This window comes from Myotis davidii, unplaced genomic scaffold, assembly GCF_000327345.1.
Source record: "Myotis davidii unplaced genomic scaffold, ASM32734v1 scaffold332, whole genome shotgun sequence".
NCBI lineage: Eukaryota > Metazoa > Chordata > Mammalia > Chiroptera > Vespertilionidae > Myotis > Myotis davidii.
Genome location: NW_006285779.1, coordinates 4,075,224 through 4,092,398, shown reverse-complemented (window position 1 = coordinate 4,092,398; position 17,175 = coordinate 4,075,224). Strand labels below are relative to the sequence as shown.

At 47.8% G+C, this 17,175-nt stretch overlaps 1 protein-coding gene across 1 annotated transcript in view; it reads left to right on the top strand.

Annotated features, from left to right (window-relative positions):
- The window catches only part of PAX2 (paired box 2), an 85,380-nt gene that overhangs the window by 66,916 nt on the left and 1,289 nt on the right, over positions 1–17,175 (top strand). Inside the window, exons 9-10 of the mRNA XM_015559276.1 lie at positions 14,811–14,912; positions 17,091–17,175. Coding sequence (XP_015414762.1) covers positions 14,811–14,912; positions 17,091–17,175 — 187 coding nt within the window. The remainder of the gene's footprint in view (positions 1–14,810; positions 14,913–17,090) is intronic.

Below are 17,175 nucleotides of genomic sequence, written 5' to 3'. Positions count from 1 at the left end.
TGCCCAGGGTAAGACAGGGCCCTGGTTCTGACTCGGAGGTGATCTGAGTATGGCTCAGGCCTGAGATGGGCAGCAGGTGTCCCCCCAGCCACCACCTGGGAGGCTGGGAGAGCCCCGTTGTTAGCTTTCCCTCAAGCGGCGTCCTGGTGCAACATTTCCAGCCTGGACAGTGTTGAGCTCTGTGGCCAGAGTCAGAGGTTGAGTTCCGGAAGTGTCAGAGAACTGTTTGATCGGGCTTTTGAAAGTGACAATCTTAGCTGGATCAGGACACAGCCTATTATCAACTGACACTTGGCGTGAGCTCTCCGTAGCTCCACTTGGAAGCTCTCTGAGCTGCTGGGTATTGTGACCCTCGGCAGAGGTGGCCCAGACCAGGCCACCTTTCTCCTGATCTACCGAGAGTTACAGTGTCACTTCCCACTGGGGCCGCCCTAGGTAACTGGTGAAACAGAGCCCTGAAGACTTTTCTCTAATCCCAGCTGTGCTCCCCTGGGCTCAGGGCCACAGTCCTGAAGGCAGGTGCTTCCTGGGCTGGAGAGATGGAACTTGGGGGCAGGGCTCCTGCTGCAGGAAAACTTGGGGCTAGTGGAGAGAAGTCCCTCCACCTTTCACCCCATGGCCCTGGAACAGTCCCAGCCCAGCCTGGGAACATCTCCGGCTGATCCATCTGGATCCAAGTGTGAGAAAAGTTCATTTCAGACCCAGCTTGACATTCCCAGGTGGCAAGTTAGCACTAACATCTCAATCTGTATGCGACATTTCAATCAAGCGAGGAGTAACAAAAGCAGAACCATTAACATTCGGAGCTGTTCACCAGTGGTAATGACGGGGAAACTCGCTCAGAAACTGGAAATTACCAAAAAGAGAGAAGTGTGTGGAGATGTGGGGGAGGGGAAGTAGAAGGGGATGGGGGCAGGGAATGATTTTTCTACACTTAGGCCAAGATCCAGTGTTTGGATGAATGGTGCCATTACCCGAGAAAGGGCTCCTCATTCTTAAAATGTTTTTGCTGGCAATTAAACGGCTGCAGTTATTGATCTTCGTTGATTTTATGTCCTCCTAATTTGCATAATCTATTAAAGATGAATGATTCATGATGTGTTTATTATGGGGACAAACAGAATTTGCTGAAGGTACTGTCAAGGTGAGAAGCAGGGCAGTGCCCAGAGACTTCATGGACCATCTCAGGAGTGGGTCCAGCAGATCGGCCTTCAGGCCAGGACTTTGTGGGGAGCAGTGAGCAGTGATGCCAGGAGAGCAGACACAGAGTTCTCTAGAAAGATGTGGGCATCTGGGAGAACCAGGCTCCAAGCATGACTGGGATCTGGGAGAGGTTGTGATGTATTTGTAGAAATTCCTTCCCAAGATTCTTGAAAAGCTGACTTTGTTGGGTGAATATCAAGGGCTTTGGTGGAGGAAGAAAAGGGAGGCCCTTTCAGGTAGGTGTCTGGCCAGCTGTGTGCTCAGTGTGAGTGGGCAGGGGGGCATCCTGTGCCTACAGCCTGGCTTAGGTGTACCAGTTCAAGGAGCCCTCTTCATTCCTCACGTCTCAGGCACCCAGCTCATCTTCCCTGGGGACAGGCAGCTGAAGCTGCAGCCTCCGGGGATGAGTCCTGAGGAAACCAGCCCGGAATGCCCTGGCCTGACTTGAGGAGCCGACCTTATTGATATTCCTGCCACCTCCTGGCACTGGAAGCTGATTTCAAACTTCACCAGCCACTTGATACAGCCATTCCACAAGGTCAGGACTGAGAGGAGAGAGGAGCTTGGACTATTGTGTGGAGCGGAGAGTGGGGCCCAGTGGGCCAGGACACAGCTAATCACATTGCAAGCAAGGGTGGCTGCCAGAGGCTGGGGCTCGGCCCGATAGCCTCCCCTCCCCACCTTCCATCATGGAACCAAGGAGAGAGACCGATTTTTCTGGGTAGTGTTTGCAAGTTCTGCCGGGATTTTAATTTCACTGCATCACAACTCAGCAAGCTGCCAAGTCAAGCTGGTTATTTAAATTTATCACCCACTTTCCCTTCCGCCACTGGGCTGCGCTAGCTCAGCGGCACCTCTTCTCTCCAGCCCACTGCTCTAGGCTGCTGATCTGGAACGGAGCCGAGTGGCTCCTAAGTGATAAGAAAAAAGGGACCAGCTAGACGAGAGAGTAGGTTGGGGGCACTCTGGCCCCAGGCTTCCTCAGGTTGGCTGGCTGTGGCTGGTATCGTCTTCTAACTTCTTATTCTTCCAAAGGACCTCACAGGGAGCCGCCATCAACCCCTCAGTGGTCCCAGGGACCTCTGGATCAGGGCCTCTTCAGTGAGGACTCTGGCTCCAGCTGTGAATTAGTGCCTTCATTCCTTCAAGTCTCTCACCACTGGTAGAAAGAGCCCCTCTTCCCTATGCCCTCCTCACCTTGAACCCTCCCTGCCTTCCTGTGCCTGGTCAGGTCTGCAGCCACAGAGGAATATGAGGGGACACTGGCATTAATGTTGATCTGGGAGAAGATGAGTACTAGTTTCAGGATTCCCAAAGTCCCTTGGCGATGCTTCTGAGCATTTAGAGAGTCGCTTGGCCTGGGGAAAGTCCACCCCGAAGGTGGAGCTGAATGCAATGAGATGGTGCCGGAGAGCATTAGGGCTGGGCGGCGGCTCTGCCTGCTCACTCTAGAACAGTGATGGCGAACCTATGACACGCATGTCAGAGGTGACATGCGAACTCATTTTTTTGGTTGATTTTTTTTGTTAAATGGCATTTAAATATATAAAATAAATATCAAAAATATAAGTCTTTGTTTTACTACGGTTGCAAATATCAAAAAAATTCTATATGTGATACGGCACCAGAGTTAAGTTAGGGTTTTTCAAAATGCTGACACGCCGAGCTCAAAAGGTTCACCATCACTGCTCTAGAAGCTGAGGAATACACCGGTCTCCCGAGCTATTGCACTGAGCGGCCGTCACTGGCCTGTAGTGTGCATCACTGTCACGCACTGGGAAAGCTTCATGCAAATGTAGTTCTCACCAATTCATCTTAGTCCCAGAGAGGTAACGGAGGAGTGAGACTTGAGCTCCATAAGCAAGGAAGGTGAAACTCACCAAAACGCAGCTGGGCAAAATATAACAAGGGTTGTTTACACATGACCAAACCTCACTCTCTGGTACCACAAATAGAGGGAAACTCAAAGCCAGAGCAGTATGTGAGAATCTGTTGGTATCATACTGGAGGCGGGGGTTGAACAAGAGACACTCCCCAATCCAGGGCACCTGGGACTCCCACAGGGAAAAAAAATTCACCAGTAAAGATGAGCTCACTATAAAAAATTACACACCTCATATCAACACACACTATCACAAGGTAGGTTCACAGAAGCGATAATTAGGACAATTAATACCCCTAGCACTGGAGAGCATAGATCAGTGATGGCGAACCTTTTGAGCTCGGCATGTCAGCATTTTGAAAAACCCTAACTTAACTCTGGTGCCGTGTCGCATATAGAAATTTTTGGATATTTGCAACCATAGTAAAACAAAGACTTATATTTTTGATATTTATTTTATATACTTAAATGCCATTTAACAAAGAAAAATCAACCAAAAAAATGAGTTCGTGTGTCACCTCTAACACGTGTGTCATAGGTTCGCCATCACTGGCATAGATCAATGCAAAGCAACTATAAAATAAGCATATTTAATATTCTAAAAAAGATAAGAGAAATATAGTTTTGTGATTATAACAGATTTGGAGACTACTTCCCCTTCCCCACCACTGCTCAGCAAATTGTGAGATATGGAGATAATAAAGGATTAAAAAAAATGAAGACCACACCTATAGCTTATTGTTTTGGAATTCGGGAGCCATGGAAAGGGATGAACCTCAAGTAGCCTTTCAGGTAAAGTCTGTCCCCTGCTTAGCAACCAAGCTTCCAGACAGCTAAGTCTCAGCAGAGAATCTTCTATTTTCTTTGGGAAAATGTCTGAACATTGGAAATAATGCCAAGGGCAGTGCATTCCTCCCCAGTGGTATGGGAGCCTTGTTAGCTTCCCCACACTGGTGGGAAGAAATTAGTTTTATTCAAGAGCTTGGAAGAGACTTCTCTGGATGCCTAGAGAGAGACTGCAGCTCTGAAGGGATCCATAGCTAAGAACCAGGAGGCGATGTGGTTGCTGCCCAAAGCAGGGAGAGGGAGACGCTGGTTTGAGCAGAGGTGGAGAGCCCAGTCAGGCAAAGAAAAGCAAGGGCTGGCCCCCAGGGCCTGGAAGCCTGGGAGAGCAGTGTGAGCTCAGCTTCTGAGAAAGGGTTGCGAACCCGTAGAAGCCCAGACTCCTTGTCCACATCTGGGGTGGTCAGCAAAGTGGCTTTTTAGCCGACAGAAGTGTGGACCCTGGGAAACTCTCCTCCTACTCAGGGAGTCCTGGAACGGCCTCTTTCCTGTAGTTAACAACCCCCTTCCAATGTGACTGCATTTCCCTCCATAAAACAAACAGCTCAGCCCTTGGCCAGCCCCTCAGGGGAGGAGAGGGCAATAAAGGCTGAGAAATGTTTTTGGAGGAGGCTGGGAGTCTCCTAGTCTTGTCTATCAGCCCAAAGCCCGATTAGCCAGAGGAATTTAGGGCACAGACATCAGAGTTCCTCTCCAACCTTGAGAGGAGAGGACTAGGGCAACACCAACATGCGGCAAGTCAGAGAGCCCTTTCCTGTGGAGGCAGAACCAAGCCAGACGGTTTCTCCTCGGCACCCTCAGGCCCTGGACCCTTCATGTAAACGGAAAAGGGCCCAATAGAAAGACGCTAGCTTCCTCCAAACATCTTTGAGGCCTCCAGCCACATCCCCAAGGACCTCCAGCCACCAGACCTCATCTCTGATTTAATTATGGGGGCATTTCCATAGCAATGAGACATTGACAGATAATGCAGGTGCCCTGGGCCTGCAGCCTAGGGAGTCATTGGATCAGGGCTCTTTTTCTTCCTCCTTTATCTCATGCACCTCTAGAGGGAAAGAATGTTGAAAATAAGAGGCATTAATCTACTCTAGGATGGGAGAGTCAGGTCAAATTTGAGCAGTATAAAACCTGTACCACCCCCGTCTCCAGCTCCAATCCCATGCCCAATGCCTGTGCCCACCGGCCTTCCCATTCAGCTGCCCTTCCCAGGAGGGTTCCTTGGGCAGAAGCACAAGGGGCTGCTAATGGAGCTGCAGAGGGGAGGTATAAAGGGCTCCCAGGCATCTCAGCACAGATGTAATTCTATGGTGTTCTAAGCTGAGTTCAAATTTGGCCCATTCCTTTGGGCCTCTCTTCTTGACTCTTCGGTTCATCTTTCCCCTCCATCCATGAGACCCAAGGGCTGAACATGCCAAATGGACTGTGCTTGGTCCTCCATAGCATAGTTTCACCAATTCATTTAGAGATCAGGGAGAGGGGCCAGTTTAAATTTGATTCAAACTATTTTCAAGAAATCATTGATCTTTTTTTCAAGTGCATATAGTAGCCAACTCAGGCCAACAAAGGATTACCTAGTAGAAAACACTGGGCACTGCTTTCATGATTCGCTAGATTATAGGGAGTGTTTAGGCTGCTGCAAATGTTCAGAGATGCTTGAGGTGTCCGAAAGGAGAGTTCTCCGAAGGGGGGATCTCCCAGCACTAAGCTTGTTCACTCCATTATTTGGCACTTCCTATGAAGAAAAGGTTGGCTAAGTAAAAGTCAAGTCAATCAACCCAACCTTTTCTAAATGGCCAGAAAGCCTAAATAGTGGTTTTCCAATGAATATTACCGGTATGCATGGGAACCAAAGTTCTTAGCAATGTCCTGGGGCCTCAAAGCCACCTAGGCAAGACCTGAAAGCTTGTTTCCCTCAAAGAGCCAGCTATCCCCCAAGGTGATGGGAAGACCCCTCCCCCACTGTCTCCCCAGGGTGATCAGAATCCTTCCTTCCCCCACATTAGCTGTAGCCTCAGGACAAACACATTTCAACCTGAGCTTTGGGAGGCAAGCCCTGCCACTATTGTTGCTTCTGAGAGGGCTTTGCTGCCTTCAGACTGGAATCCTCCCCTCTCCTCCCAGGTGGTGGCTGGGCTGGCAGGCGGGAGGGAGGAAATCCTGGGCAGGCTCAGGGAGCAGCCTAATGCTCCAGCAGCTTAAGTGGCCGTTTTCCTTGGGATTAGGGTTTCACTTACACAGAGCGCCTGAAAAACGCTGCGCTTTCGGAAGGATTAGAGCTGACAATTCAGTGCTCTCAGAGAACAAAATAAAGCCAGAGAGGAACTGGCAGAGCTGGAGTATCGGGAGACTGTGCAAACAGGCTTAACCTCTGCCCACCCAGCACGAGGGTGTCTCCTGCTCTGAGCCCATCCGTGAGCCTGGGCCCCAGCCTTCTAGAAAGCAAGCGCCTGCCCAACTCCAGTCTTCATTGGTGATTTGCTAATGGAGCCAGAGAAAGGCAGTGTGGGGAAGTGAAATGAGAGGGCTAGGATGTCTTCCCAACTCTGAGCCTTAGTTTCTTCTGTAAAATGAGGGAGTTAGACTAACCAAGTTCCCGATCAGCCCTCGGAAAATGTGATTCTCCCAATACTCCCTAGCCTTATACTCGGATGCTGAGGCTGCAGGTCCACCCATAGTCCAGCTGAGTTAGAAGCAAGCCTCCTCTTGTGGGGTCCTGGGCCAGCAGACTACCATGGCCCAGATGAAGGCCATGTGCTGTGAGGAGAAGGGGTGTGAGCAGCATGCCTGGTTGGTCCAGCCCATTGGCTGTGAAGGGGAAGCCCTCACTGAGTCCACACAGATCTGGGCAGCATCCCTGCCTAGGATACACCAGGGACTAAATTAAGATCGAACTGTCTGTGGGAAGCAAGATCAGCTAGGAGAGCAGCCACTCTGAGCTGCAGGCACAGCCCCCTCTGCTGGAACCCAGAGAAGACAAGCCTCTGGATGAGGAGCTGTGGGGCCAAGACTGGCTGGGGCTGGGGGACCTCACACCCGTGGAAGGACTTGAAAACCTGGGAAATAAGAAACAAAATGAAATATTCTTTAAAAAACTCTTTCTCTTCCCTTTTATTTTATTTTTTTAAATATATTTTTATTGATTTCAGAGAGGAAGGGAGAGGGAGAGAGATAGCAACATCAAGGATGAGAGAGAATCATTGGTTGGCTGCCTCCTGCACACCCCTACTAGGGATCGAGTCCCCAACCAGGGCATATACCCTAACCAGGAATCGAACCATGACCTCTTGGTTCATAGGTTGACACTCAACCACTGAGCCACAGCGGCCTGGCATTCCCTCTCCTTTTAAAGCATCGTTTACAGACTTAAAGTTTGTTATGTTAGTGCATTATGTAATTTGGATTGGTCATGTGATCTTAACTGGTATAGTAAATGTAAGTATATGGTATATTTAGGCAGCAATTACCAATCTAATAACTGTGTATTCTTGGGAGCAGTATAAATGCTTGTGTCCAATGCAGCCACAGACTACCAACCTTGAAGCAATCTAATGTCTTCGTTTTCACTACCTTATGAAAAGCAGGCAAACTTGAGGATAGGTTAGCAAAACAAGAGTTATGCTTTCTGGCCTTAGGGTCCTCCATAGTGTCAAGTGGATAGCAAAAGTGCTCATTTTCAGAGAAAGATGCTGAGGAAAAGCATCTCTAAACTCATCGAATATAACTTTTGCTGCATAAATCTATGTCTAATAAGTCTTGCTGTCTGAGCCATCACTGAGCTGAAGCATCCCTCTGCTTCAGCAGCTTCCTCTTTATCATTTCCTTGGTCTTCTAAATGCTGACATTTTTTTTTTTACTTGAGATAAGCTTCTCTGCTTCTTCACGTGTTATTTTGCTGTTCTTTGTATGATCTTATCAGTACAGTTCAAGTGGCTTCAAACAAATCAGTGCCTTTCCTATACCAAAGAACAGAGGTTCTTTTGGTCTTTTATAAATACTGCTTATTAATCTTTGGGTCATGAATACTTTTGAGACTATGCTAAAAGCTATCTAGATATTATTTATATATAAACATTTAATGTATGACTTTCTACGGGACTCCCAAAGCACATCAATGGAGTCCTACAGGATCAGTGAACCCTTGTTGTGGAAAATGGAAGCACCTGAAACATGCAAAAAACAATAAGTGACAAGATGTTCTGTTATAGGAAGAATTTGCTCAGCATAATCCCAGGTTAATTATCTGGACCAAATGGCTACTAGTATGTATTTCCTGGGTCTACAATATTTGAGACTGTCATTCTAGAATCACCCAAGTATACTGCTTGTTCTGTAGTCCAGGTTCTGCCATGTACTAGCTGTGAAATCTTGAACATAATACTTAGCGCCTCTGAGTTTCCGTTTCTTATCTATAAAATGGTGATTAAAAACAGATCAACATCATAGGTCAGGGGTTCTCAACCTTCCTAATGCCGCGACCCTTTAATACAGTTCCTCATGTTGTGGTGACCCCCAATTTCGTTGTTACAAATTGAACATAATTAAAGCATAGTGATTAATCACAAAAACAATATGTAATTACATATGTGTTTTCCGATGGTCTTAGGCGACCCCTGTGAAAGGGTCGTTCGACCCCCAAAGGGATCGCGACCCACAGGTTGAGAACCCCTCTGGCATAGGTTGATATGAGCATTAAATGAGATAATACACAGAAAATATTTAGGACAGTGCCTAGCATATAGCAGGTGCTCAATGAATGCTGGCTAGCCTAGGTACAAGTAGAAACACAAGTCTGCCCTTGAATCTTAGATGAAATAGCATAAGTTATCTGGTGACTGAAATTTTCCAGTTTCTTAACGGTCTTTCACTTTGCTTTTCTCTGTACTTGTAAGAGCAACTTCACTTAGATTCTCTCCAAAACAGTTGATTCGATCTGGCCCATTTGGTAGGGAATGCCTGACAAAAGTGCACTGTCTGATTCAGATGCAGTGATTGCTGTAGAAATTGGCTTTAGAATCTTCAGGGACTTCTGCAGTTGAACTGAGAAGGCATCCTCATCAAGTACAGTGCTTCTAACACTTTTGGGTACTTTAAGAGACTCAACTACTACTGTTTCTTGAAGAGCCTCTTTGTTTTTTAGAAAACTCTCAAAGGAGATTAATACTCCACCCCATGGAGCTTCACTACAGACTTTGAGTGTATTTTATTCGTGTCCTCCTTTTTCTTGTCTCATCTTAACGATGGCCGTGGCAATATGAGATTTTGCTGGTTGGATGACTTCTTTTCCTTTCTTTGGCCCTTTTGGGAGTACCTGGCTTCATGTCATCATTATAAGGTAGTATGGTACAGACGTAGCTTCACACTTTGGCTCTGTCATATACTAGCTCTGGAGCCAGAGGAAAGTCATTCTGGCTCTGTGTGCCTCCATTTTCTCAACTTTAAAACAAGCAAGTTAGACTGATCATCTCAAAGGCTCTTCCATCTTTAAAACTATAATCTTAGGAAGCAAGTCTCCAACATGAAATGTCCATCCCCTTGTAATATGTGGCATTTTATCCATTTGTGATTCTTGGTGCTGTTTTTATGTTACTGGCATTGTCAGTGAGCAAAGCAAATGCTTTACTGCTTCCTATCTCCTGTTAGATGGCACATATTTTATAACTGATGTATTTTGCTGTGTAGCTGGGGCTTTTTCTCTCTTCCTAAGCTTTTGCTTGTTTAAGGAGGTGGCTGTGCTGTCTTACAGTTTTAGAGTTTGTCTCCGCTCCCATTTGTCCATCTGTCTGTCGTAACACAAGACCCAGTGCTCTGTCGATTCTTCCTTGCACCGATTCCATTACCCATTCATATTCTCTCACTAAAAGAGGCTTGCTCAAAGAGTGCTGCTGGGCAAACGGTATGACAGTCTTAGTAATTTGAAAACTTCCTGCAGTATGTGTTTTCCATTATTGACAATGGTGTTTCGGGAGAATATATGGCTCCGACAAGAGTTTGGTCAATGTTTTCCTGCTCTTCAGGTGTCACCTGTGTACTAATGAAGCCATTGAGAGTGCTTTGTATGCAGTAGCTTGCACCTTTGTTGGCACTGATGTTCCGGAATCTGGAGCAGCAGCAGCACAGCTGTATGCTGACCTTCCGGAAGCGTGCATGTTTTACCTCATCATGGGTTTCTTCTCGCACATTCTAAAATGTCTGATAACCACCAAGCTATCTGTATCTATGTGTTGATTTTTGTTTTGTTTGTTCACTTGTTTCTTCTTTTGTCTTATAGCCTATATACGAGTGAAGTCATACAATTTTTGCCCTTTTTTGCCTGACTTATTTCACTTAGCATAGTACCCCTGAGGCCCAGCCATGTTGTCACAAATGGCAATATTTCATCTTTTTGTATGGCTGAGTAGTATTCCATTGTGGGATATACCACATCTTCTTTATCCCTTCATCAATCAATGAGCACTTGGGTTGTTTCCATATCTTATAAATAATGCTGCAATGAGCATAGAAGCGCATATATATTTTTGAATAGGTGTTTTTGTGTTCTTCAAATAAATAAAGATATTGAATGATAATATTGTACACCTGAAACTTAGATAATGTTATAAACCAATATTACTTAAATTTTTTTAAAGTTCATTTTGAGAAAAAAAAATAAAGTGACAACTTGACTATTAAAAAAAAGTCTGGCCCTAGCCGATTTAGCTCAGTGGATAGAGCATTGGCCTGCGGACCAAAGGGTCCTGGGTTTGATTTCAGCCCAGGGCTCCTCCCTGGCCTGGGCCCTGGTTGGTGCTCATGCAGGAGGCAACCAATCAATGTGTTTCTTTCACATTGATGTTTCTCTCTGTCTTTCCCTCTCTCTCCCACTCTCCCTAAATATCAATGGAAAAATATCCTCAGGTGAGGATTAAGAATAACAAAAAAAAGCCTGAATAGCACTCTATAGATTCTGTGTTTAAAGTAGAATTCAGAAATGTCTCTTTCAGGCAGCAGTTCTGTGGGTGACCTTCAGCACGCCAAAGTGTCTATATGTTGAAAGTTGGCAAAAGAAAAAGCCAGTGGAAATAAAAGTTGGCAAGGAAAAAATCCAGTGGAAATAAACAAAAAACCCTGGAGGTGTTCCTCCAGGTTAGCTGGAGACACCTTTCCAGTCATCCAGCCTCTGAGGCTAAGGACGGGATTGTGTGACAAAAACATATTACAAGGAATTCATGTGTGACAGGTTGTGGAAACCATGCAGCTGAAAATCAGAATTCAGATGCATTTAAATTCCTGTTTATTAAGAAAGAAGCCTACTTCTTTTCCTAGCTGCTTTGTATACATTAAGATCACAAGACCAAGAGGAATTGGGTTTCTAAATCTTTTATATTCTCTTTAACTCTCCTCTGTCTTGGTCCTTTTTTCTTTTTTAATATGTTTTTATTTATTTCAGAGAGGAAAAGAGAGTTTTAAGAGCAGAGAGAAAAAGAGAGAGAGAGAGAGAGAGAGAGAGAGAGAGAGAGAGAAACATCAATGATGGGAGAGAATCATTGATCAGCTGTCTCCTGCACACCCCCTACTGGGGATAAAGCCCATAACCCGGGTATATGTCCTTGATCAGAATCGAACCTGGAACCTGATCAGTCCATAGGCCGATGCTCTACCCACTGAGCCAAACCAGCTGGGGCTGTCTTGGTCTGTTTTTGACCAATATATGTCATATTATTAATCTCTCTAGGAATTGATGGATATGGCTGTCATTGTCCATTTCAGGTCCACTTCTCTGAGAGGTGGTCAGAAGGAGTAGACCATTAATTGACAATAGAAGTCAATGAAAGAAAACCCACAACAAAGCAAACAGATTCTTTCTGCTATCTCTCTGGGAGTCTAAAGCAATCTCTTGTTTAATAGTTCCACTCCTTTGTTTATTCTTGAGTTTTACAGTGTAAGAAATTGGCTATAATAGATAGGTTAGAGAAAAATTATTCTATTGCATGAGAAAGCTGAGTCACAATATTTGAGTCCCTTACTGTTAATCTCTCATTAACCTGTAAACACTCATAATCCACTGTTCAAACTATTTTTAGAGAAAAGGCAGATTCAAACATTTACATTTGTCCCAGCCTTTACCTCTTCAAAGGAGATCAACAAATATGAAACAATTAAAAAACAATATAGCCCCCCTCTATTGTTTGTGTTGGCTATAAATGCATAGAATGGTAGAAAATTAACAAGTATTTATTGAGCACCTACCATTTCTCAACTGTGCAAGAAAGCGCAGAAGACAGGACCCTCAGTTTGATTATGATCTGCTCGAAGAAGCAAGCCATGATATGAAACAACAGGGCTGGTAAAATATGAAATATAATGACATGCTCATCCATGGAGCACAGACGCTACAGAAGTTTAGGAGAGATAAACTCTGAAGGGTAGAATAGTAGGGGTTTGAGCTGGAAGGAGAAGGAAACTATGAGTAAGAAGATGAAAATGATATGGCAAAAGCACAGAGGTTTCACAGCAACACGCCAGTGAAAGCAGTCAAACTGAACCAGGAGGGGTGCAGATCAGAGCTGAGGAAGCTGGCTGGGAGGAGCACCTGGGACGCTGGGAAAGCCTGGCCGAGTTTAGATTCAAACTGTAGGCTACACAGAATCAATGATGGTTTTTACAAGGGAAGTGTTGAGAGCAGTGTTTTATGAGGACAAGCCAAGCATCCACAGTTGGGAGAGACCTGAGAGGGAAGAATGTAGAGGCGGGGAATATAAGCAAGAAAATCGTTGTGGCAAACCAAGGGCAGGTCTTTGGAGCTGAGCTATGGAGGTGTTGGAGGAAATGGAGAAGGGACAGATGTCACAGGCATTGCTAAGAGGAACTGGGCACACTTGGTGACTGACTTCACATGGAGGGAGAGGGAAAAGCCATGTCAGGAAAGACTCCAATATGTTTGGTCTCGTGGTCTTCAAGTAAGTTGTTGGTAGAGCTGATAATGGAGACAGTGAATGAGCTTTTATTCCTGTCAAGCGTGAGGTGACAGTGGGACAGCTAATGACCAAGGTTCTATGATTAAGATTATACAAACACAAAAGGAATAGAAATACAGAAATTTGAACTGAATCTCTGAGGGTAGGAAAGGTGAATCACTCAGATATGTTAAGGTGGGGATGAGGAAACTCAGAAACCTAGGAGGAGAGGTCAGTTTCAAGGTGAGAGTGGCAAGGAGAGAGAGAGAGAGAGAGAGACTGACTTTGGAATAGACATTAGGAGGATGAGGATTAGTGAAAGTGAACTGGGCCAGATATGCATAGTTCCATAACTTCCTCCAGCCACACCTTGCTTTCCCAGGGTTGGACAGAGACACTGGAGTGGGAGAGTGGCACTGGATGAAGAGGAGGATAAAGGGAATTTGGAGAGGATGAATGGGACCCAGGAGAGCAGAAAGTAGTGTGTAGGGCAGTGATGGCGAACCTATGACACGTGTGTCAAAGGTGACACGCGAACTCATTTTTTTGGTTGATTTTTCTTTGTTAAATGGCATTTAAATATATAAAATAAATATCAAAAATATAAGTCTTTGTTTTACTATGGTTGCAAATATCAAGAAATTTCTATATGTGACACGGCACCAGAGTTAAGTTAGGGTTTTTCAAAATGCTGACACGCCGAGCTCAAAAGGTTCGCCATCACTGGTCTAGGGCATGAAAGTGTGGGAGAAGAAAGAGGGCAATTTTTGTTGTTGTTAATCCTCACCTGAGGATATTCTTTTCCATTGGTTTTTAGAGAGTGGAAGGGTGAGAGACAGAGAGAGGAAAACATCGATGCAAGAGAGACACATCGCTTGGTTGCTTCCTACACGCGCCCTGACAGGGGCCAAAGATTGAGCCTGAAATCAAGGTACTTGCCCTTGACCAGAATCAGACCAGTGACCCTTCAGTCATGGGCTGACACTCTCACCACTGAGCCAAACCGGCCTGAGCATGAGGGCAAATTATTATGATTAGCAAAGGGAGAAAAATGCAAAGGGTGGTGGTGACCTCTTCATGGTGGTAAAGGGGACAGGCAGGGAGGGAGGCCACTCACTCAGGTGCAGGTGTGTTGAAGAGATGTCTGTGGACCATGGGTATTTCCCTAATGTTGACTTGATTTGCCTTCCCATTAAGGAAAGCCCTGCCTCCTGCTCTCCAGGCTCTAGCTAATAGAGGACTCTCAGGACAGATGTCATCAGTTGGCGGGGCCGGGGGGCGGGGGCGGATGCAGATTTTGGAACTTGATCTGATCCACTTGCACTGTTGGCTCAAAAGCTTCTGATTCACTTCGGAGATGGTTTTCTGTCATTTAAATGCCATAAACGCACACAACAGAGTAGCTCACTGGCTGGCGCCCTGCTCTCCACACCGGCCAGGCCCAGCACCTGCAGCATCTCTTGGAGAGGAAAAGAAAGACCATTATCCCATGTGGGTGGTGGGGGGTATCTCCAAACCTGAAGGACAGGCAGGGTGTTGGGGAGGAGAGAGATGAGCAAGATCATAGAAGTCCATTTGGTTACTGGAGAGACCACAGCTGAAGACCTGGCTGGGAAAGGAGAGTAAAGCCAGGTCATCCTCCCACCCTTCTCCATCTGGGTTTGGGCTACAAAGAGACACAAGCAAAGGCAAACACGTACACACACACACACACACAGAGAAAGAGCTCCACAGAGTGGACGTGCATACACAGCTGATCATAGGACAGACATGTAGGTCACGAGCTCACACACCTGTAAAGGCACACCCGGATCTGCTCATCACATGCATCTCTGTCTACACACAGTTCTTTCTTCTCCAAGGGCTCTCTTCCCATGGAGTGCCCTGGTATGCATAGAGGCAGGCCCCTCTCTGCCAGGCCTCATGCCTTCCCCTTTGTGTTTTTCCAGGTCGTGACATGGCGAGCACCACTCTGCCTGGTTACCCCCCTCACGTGCCCCCCACTGGCCAGGGAAGCTACCCCACCTCCACCCTGGCAGGAATGGTGCCTGGTAGGTGACAACGCTGTAGCTGCCTAATTTATGTGGGAGTAACTAAATTGTGGGTGAGCTGCTGAGTGGTCTTTAGGCTGAGGCTGGGGGTGGGAAGAGATCCAACATCCCCTCCCCGCAAAACACTGCTATTCTACCCCTCACTCTCCCTAGAGCTGCAGTTGGTCCCGCATCCTCTTTCATAAGCAACCTAGGGAAGGAGCTTGCAGAAGTGCCCCTTGTGTGCATCCCACTGTATGTCATGGCCCCTTCATAGGGCCCACCCACTCAAGCCTGTGCCCAAGGAGCACTCAGCCTCAGCTCCACCCTCAGTGCCCCAGCCCACCCCCAGCCAGCTGATACTGCTTGGAAGAGCCTGCCCTGGTTTCCATGGAAACTTGGATCCAAGAACCATTTCCAGAGACATGTCAGTCACTCAGACAAAGCCACCCTGGTCCACACCAACCCACAGGGAAGACCAAAGTTAAGAACCTACCCCACCCTAGAGAGAAGAGGGAACCTACCCCACCCCGAATGATAGAGGAACAGGGGACAGGCTACGGCAGGAACCAGAGAGGCTAGCTCCAGAGAAATGAGCTAAGGCACCCCCACATGTCCTCAGAGGAACCAGGCTCTTCGCTCCTCAGAGTGCAGACCATCCCCTGGCTGGGCGCAGCTGGGTTAGGCGGTGTGAATCAGAGGCAGAGGTCGCTTTTAGGCTCTGGTGTTGTGCTCTTCCCCATCCCTCACCTCAGACTGGAGCCAGACTTGGAGCCAAAGAGAGTTGAAGCACCTATTTGCATAAACACCAGAAAACTCTTGGTTAATAAGGGTGAGCCTCACTGGGCCTGCACCCGCTCCCATGGTTGCCTTCTTGTGTGCCCCTTCCCTGAAGCTCAGCTCTCATGGGAGGGGGGTGGGTAGAAAAGGGTGACTGACCCCCTTCCTGGACTGTCCATCCAGGGACAGCCTGGAAAAGCAGAGTCGGGGGAAGGGCATGGCTAAGAGGGCATTGCTGCAGAGTGTGGTAGAAAGGGGCTGAAGAGACTTAGAGGAACTGGGTAGGAGGAGCTGAGGGGTGTGGGCGAGGAGACCCAGATGTGGGGTAGGGGGAGTAGAAGTGTTGAGAGCAAGGAGACTCTTCCAGGAAGGTCCCAGCAGTGAGCTGGTGGAGGCTGGAGGTCTTGGAGAGGTGGGGTGGGGGAGGGGGGAGTCTGTAAGGAGGTGGGGATGAGGGGAGCGCAGAGAGCTCGTGGTGGCAAGGGGGGAGTCGTTAAACAGAATCTAGTGCTGATGAGGAAATTACACTTGTTTCATTAGCGATGGGGAAGGAGATAGCTCAGTTCCTCTTGGTCACAGTTGAGCTCAGAAGCTCATTATCCTGCTGCACGCATGCTTTCCCTCCTCGTCAATAAACAGGCTTTCCAGTGGCTGCATCCCCCACCCCCACCCCAGCTCCCTCTCCGAGAGGGGCCCCTTCTCCTCTACTTAACCCGCGGTTAGGGATCACTGTAAACAGTCTGGGGTCATCACACAGGAGAAAGGGCGAGGGGGAAACCCGGAGATGTGGCCTTTCTCCCGTGGAGGGAGTGAAGCGGCTTCCGACGGGCTGGGAACCCACGGGGCCCTCCGCTCACCGCTCACGGCTGGGCAGGCAGTCCACCTGCTGCCCGCCACCCCCTTCCCCTGCTGCGTGCCCCACAAGTCCGGTCTCTCGGAGGGAAAGGTGGGAGGGGGGTTCCCAGCAGAACCCAAGCCCCTGCTTGGGCACAGTGCTAAGATGCCATTTTTAGGACTTTCTGGGACAAAGTGTCCCCAGGGCCTTTCTTCGCCACCCTCCCCCGCTTCCACCCCGGGGGGCTATGCCTCCGAGAACCAGAGTCTGTGCTAAAAAGACCCTGTCCTCCCACGCAGCGGGGTAGGTGTGCCTGGACCCAGAATCAACCCTTCTCGGGTGCCAGAGACGCCCCCGCGAGGTGTCCTAGGGGAGCACCGCTCCGCAGGTCTCTCCACTCCCGTGTGCGAGGGTCGTGGGTGCTGCTGCATTCTCCCCCCCGCCACACACACACACACACGCACCCAGGGCTCTCCCCACGCGGTCTCAGTGGATTGCTCCGCCTTCGCCTGGCCCACAGCTTGCAACATCGGGTCCGCCTCGGTGTTGCGCGCGTCTGATCCTACTCCCCCACCCTCCCGCAGGGAGCGAGTTCTCCGGCAACCCGTACAGCCACCCCCAGTACACGGCCTACAACGAGGCTTGGAGATTCAGCAACCCCGCCTTACT